The sequence below is a fragment of the Vicia villosa genome, linkage group LG4 (assembly GCF_029867415.1).
Source record: "Vicia villosa cultivar HV-30 ecotype Madison, WI linkage group LG4, Vvil1.0, whole genome shotgun sequence".
In the NCBI taxonomy this organism is placed as follows: domain Eukaryota; kingdom Viridiplantae; phylum Streptophyta; class Magnoliopsida; order Fabales; family Fabaceae; genus Vicia; species Vicia villosa.
Window position 1 is genome coordinate 28,252,705 of NC_081183.1, and position 4,197 is coordinate 28,256,901.

Genomic DNA, 4,197 nt, shown 5'->3' on the forward strand with positions numbered 1-4,197 from the left:
TCATTGTTTTTTTAAACATCTACAATTCACTTTCTCTTATGTTGAGAGTCGCATGTGCAATATAAGTTGATAGAAAAAGTCACTTAATAAAAAATTCGTCGTCCCTATAATGAAAAAGAACTAATCTTCCACTATCAATTGTAGAGGGGATTTAAATATCCTACACATTGTAAACAGCCCTACAAATACAGATATGTGTAGAATGATGTTTCTCCAATTTAGAACAGAAAGGGTGCAAAAATAAGAAGACATTTGCAAAAATGATCAAGAAGTTCAAATTATATTGCATATCATATATCTGCTTATAAGCAATTATTTAAAGAGCTTGTTATGCCTATGAGTATACATTTGCAATGGTAACGCTATATATTGGTAACAATATAATGCAATGGTAATGTAATGGTAATTTTTCCAAATTTAGAAAACAAAAAATTAACATTTCAATATCAAAATTAGAATCACAATTTCACCTATTTGAATAACAACAAACTTCCGCTGAAGGTGAGTTTTGAAGAAAAAACCTAACTATTCCTTTAGGTATGATTAGAGATCCTTGTATAAATGCTTCACGTAAGTTAGAAACTTCTTTCTGTGAGGCAGCAGGTACTTGTTCTAATTTGCGTTTTAACAATGCCTTGTATACTCCATATTCAAGTGGTTTCTTTTTTATGATTAATTTCTTCAAGTTACATAAGGAATGGAATTTGACCTTTAATAAATCAGGAACTAAGGAGAAAACCTAAAAAAAAAAAAGAATGACGGTGAATTATAATCATTTTAAAGAAGTCCTATCATATACTTTTTTTTTAAAAAAATTATAAATAAATTTAGCAAGCAAGCACTTTAAGAAGAAAACAAAAATAATTTTTCAAAAGAACATCAAGATGCACATTGGTTACTATTAAGATATAACATACCTGAAGAATATTGGAAGAGACTGTAAAAATTTTGATTTTATCAAGCTTAAGCAGCCAGCTAAGTAGAATCGAAGGGGCCTCTAGGTGATACCTCCACAAATATGCATTAACCTCTACGTGCTCAACATAACTAAGGTGGCTCAAATATAAAATTTGAATGGGAATACCGATAAAAGCAAAAGTACGAAGACTTGGAGTAGATAGTTCAATTTTGTTACCGTTCTCGGGCTTAAAGTGTATTTGTATTGTTAATTTGACGAGTGTGGTACTAGATATGCATAGATTTTGTTCACCTAGAATATTGAAATTAAAAATCATCAACGAAGTCAACTTGGGACATGTTGAGAATGGCTCGGTTCCACCAAGAAAGGAGACAGATCCTATATCCAAGTTGGTCAATGATGGCAAATTGAGAGAATTTGGAAATAATATTTTGGGTTTATTATAAAGACTAGGGATAACATGAAAGTAAAGAGATGTTAAAGTGCGACATAATAATAAGCTAGACGGGAAGTGTTGAATATTACATCGGATCACCAAGAGTTCTAAGTGCTTAACATTATATGAAATAGCGTATTTCAAAATGCTTTCAAATAGGTCAGGCTCTATGATATGTTGTCGAGACAAAAACAATTTGAAAGCATGTAGTGCCGTTCCTTGATCGCGAAGACACAAAAGTTGGGATAAAAACTTGGTAAAAACATCAAGAGTGTTAAAACATTCAGAATATAGAAAAAGAACGTAAATTTTTTTCCAGAGATTCTTCCATCTTTTGGACAAAATACAAGTTTGAACAGTGTATTGAGTTGTTTCCAAAAAAGAGAAAATGTGAAGTAAAACACTGTCGGGTAAATCACTGATTCTGTCTTTGTTTTCAATATGCTTTGTTTTCTTCATTTGTGTCACTTGCCATGGAAAACTCAAACAACTGGGAACAATGACATTGGTAAGTGCAAACGAAATTATGATAATGAAATTATTGTTAAAGAAAAAGAGAAAAAGAATTTACCTTGCGTCGTGTTGTTTCGTGAACTGTGAATGCCGTAAAGAGAAAAATCAGTGTAACTGTATCGTTGTTTGATGAAATATGGATACAGTTTATATGTAGGTAGGGTTCGGCGTGCTAAATTTGGATATATCTAACCTATATCAAAAAGTTTGATTTAACCTATACTATCAAAAAAATAATCCCTATATCAAATTTGGATACTTATTTATTTTTTATAATTTTGACAGAAAAACAATCATTTATATACATATTTATAATTTATTTTAAAAATTATAAATATTTTATATATCGTATATTTATTATAGTGTTTAATGGATATGCATTGATAGTGTAAAACAGTTTTACACTGTCATCTAGTAGAAAATCAACAATCAGTCATGTCATTTAAATAACTTTTAAATAAAAGTGTGACGTGATGAAATTCAGGGTGGTCGTTGTTTGACAGTGTAAATTGTTTTACACTGTCTATGCATCGCCTCTTTTGTCTTTGTTATATACTAGCGGTCAGACGGACACGTGAGTGTCTGTCTGTTCGCTTATTTTTAATTTGCATAGACATGTAAAATAATAAAATATTATTTGTTAACGGTTTAAAAAAATTAAAAAATTAAAATTATTAATTGTAAAAGTGTGAGATAGGAATTATTTTTTATTTAAAAATAAAATAATCAATTTTCACTTTACCAACTTCCACTTAACACCTTTAATTATTACTTTTGAAATATTTACAATAAATAGAGGGTAAAAATAGAAAAGAAAATAGGCTACACAAAAACATAATTTTCCCTTTATATATTATTATAGATACATAAATTATATTAGTATTTATATAAACTTTATTTCATCATAAAATTGATTTGTTGGTATATTTGTTATATTTAAAATAAATGTAAATATAATATTTTATACGTTTAATGGATATGCACTCATAATGTAAAATAGTTTTACATTTTCAACCAAATCGATTTCCTTGCCAGAAATCGATTTTCATATGTGGGAAATCGATTTCCTGTAACTCAGAGTGAAAAAATACTTATTTTTCTGCATAAAAACCAGTCCCAAAATCTCCTACATCAAACCCTAACATGCATTAACAATCCTAAACATTGAAGGCATCAAAGAAACATAATTTTGAGCAAAAGAACACATATTTCACCGATTAATTCATCATGCAAAGCATTTGATCATACCTTAAACCCTTAACAAGCATTAATCCCAATTCTTACCCCAAGATCCTATCTATGGAACTTACCTTGAGATCATGAGAAACTCTGACTTGATGATGATAATAGAGATGAATACAGCTTTGCTCTTCATTCTTGACCATGGTTCTTCACTCCAAAGTTGTCAATGCTTCACACACATTCAAGAATTTGATAAGATAGTGTTGATTAACTTTGATTCCCTCTTCAATTCCACATGCAACCACTTGATCAAGCAAGATGAACTCTTTCTCCTTCTCCTTCCATTCACGTATTCTTCATTCTCTCTATCCTCAAAATTATGATTTTTTTATAAGACCATAATATTTTTCCACCAATTAAGTTCTTAAGAGAAATGAACCAATTTCCCTCTAACTAAATAACATTTACCAATGTGCCATTTAGTTAGATTCTAACCAATTCCCTTTGATTCTAACTTGTCCATTAATTCTTAATTCTTAGCAACTTTTAATATATAAACTCATGCTAATACAAATAGGGATGTTATAAATAGAGTTGTTAAAATGGGTTAATCGATATGTGTCAGTCCACCAGACTCGAAAAATCATAGGGTTTTGACCTTAAAATTAGAGCCATATTTTCAGCATGTTTTTAACTCAGTCCTGAAAAGCCCGTTATCCATTAGGGCTATCACATATGCACCGTGGGTTGCCCATTAGACCCGCATAATTATAAATTTTAAAAAATATATTAATATTTATATTGTCTTACTCTAAAATAGCACATTGATTTTTGTAACCACACTAAATTTTATTTCTATTCAATCTTTCTGTTTTAAATATTATACATTAATATAATCAACATTCTTTCATCCTATTATATTAAGTTTTCTCTTATGATAAATATTCAAGTATTATTTTATACAATTTAGCCATTGTATTTAGAAACACGTTATAGTATTTATAATAGATAATATAATACTAACATGAGTCTGTTGCTTAAACCAAATGTTTATGACTGAGTTTGACTAACAACTGTCATGGAATCATATTTTTCCCCTGACGTAAGTATTCTAACAATTTGGATATGCATCCACTCTCCAAGAATG

The 4,197-nt window shown here is 29.4% G+C and overlaps 1 protein-coding gene across 1 annotated transcript; it reads right to left on the reverse strand.

Moving 5' to 3' along the window:
- Nucleotides 1-466: 466 nt before the first annotated feature.
- On the reverse strand, nucleotides 467-1,814 carry LOC131596950 (F-box/LRR-repeat protein At3g26922-like). The gene is made up of 2 exons (XM_058869675.1): nucleotides 918-1,814; nucleotides 467-739 (listed from the first exon to the last, which is right to left on the reverse strand). Exons 1-2 carry the CDS (start codon nucleotides 1,812-1,814, stop codon nucleotides 467-469), a joined length of 1,170 nt encoding a protein of 389 aa, XP_058725658.1.
- Between the last annotated feature and the right edge of the window lie 2,383 nt (nucleotides 1,815-4,197).

Coding starts and splice junctions, on each gene's coding strand:
- LOC131596950 (XM_058869675.1), bottom strand. CDS start 1,814: ATGAAGAAAACAAAGCATATTGAAAACAAAGACAGAATCAGTGATTTA. Junction 740..917: donor TCTCTTCCAATATTCTTCAG/GTATGTTATATC, acceptor TTTTTTTTTTAG/GTTTTCTCCTTAGTTCCTGA.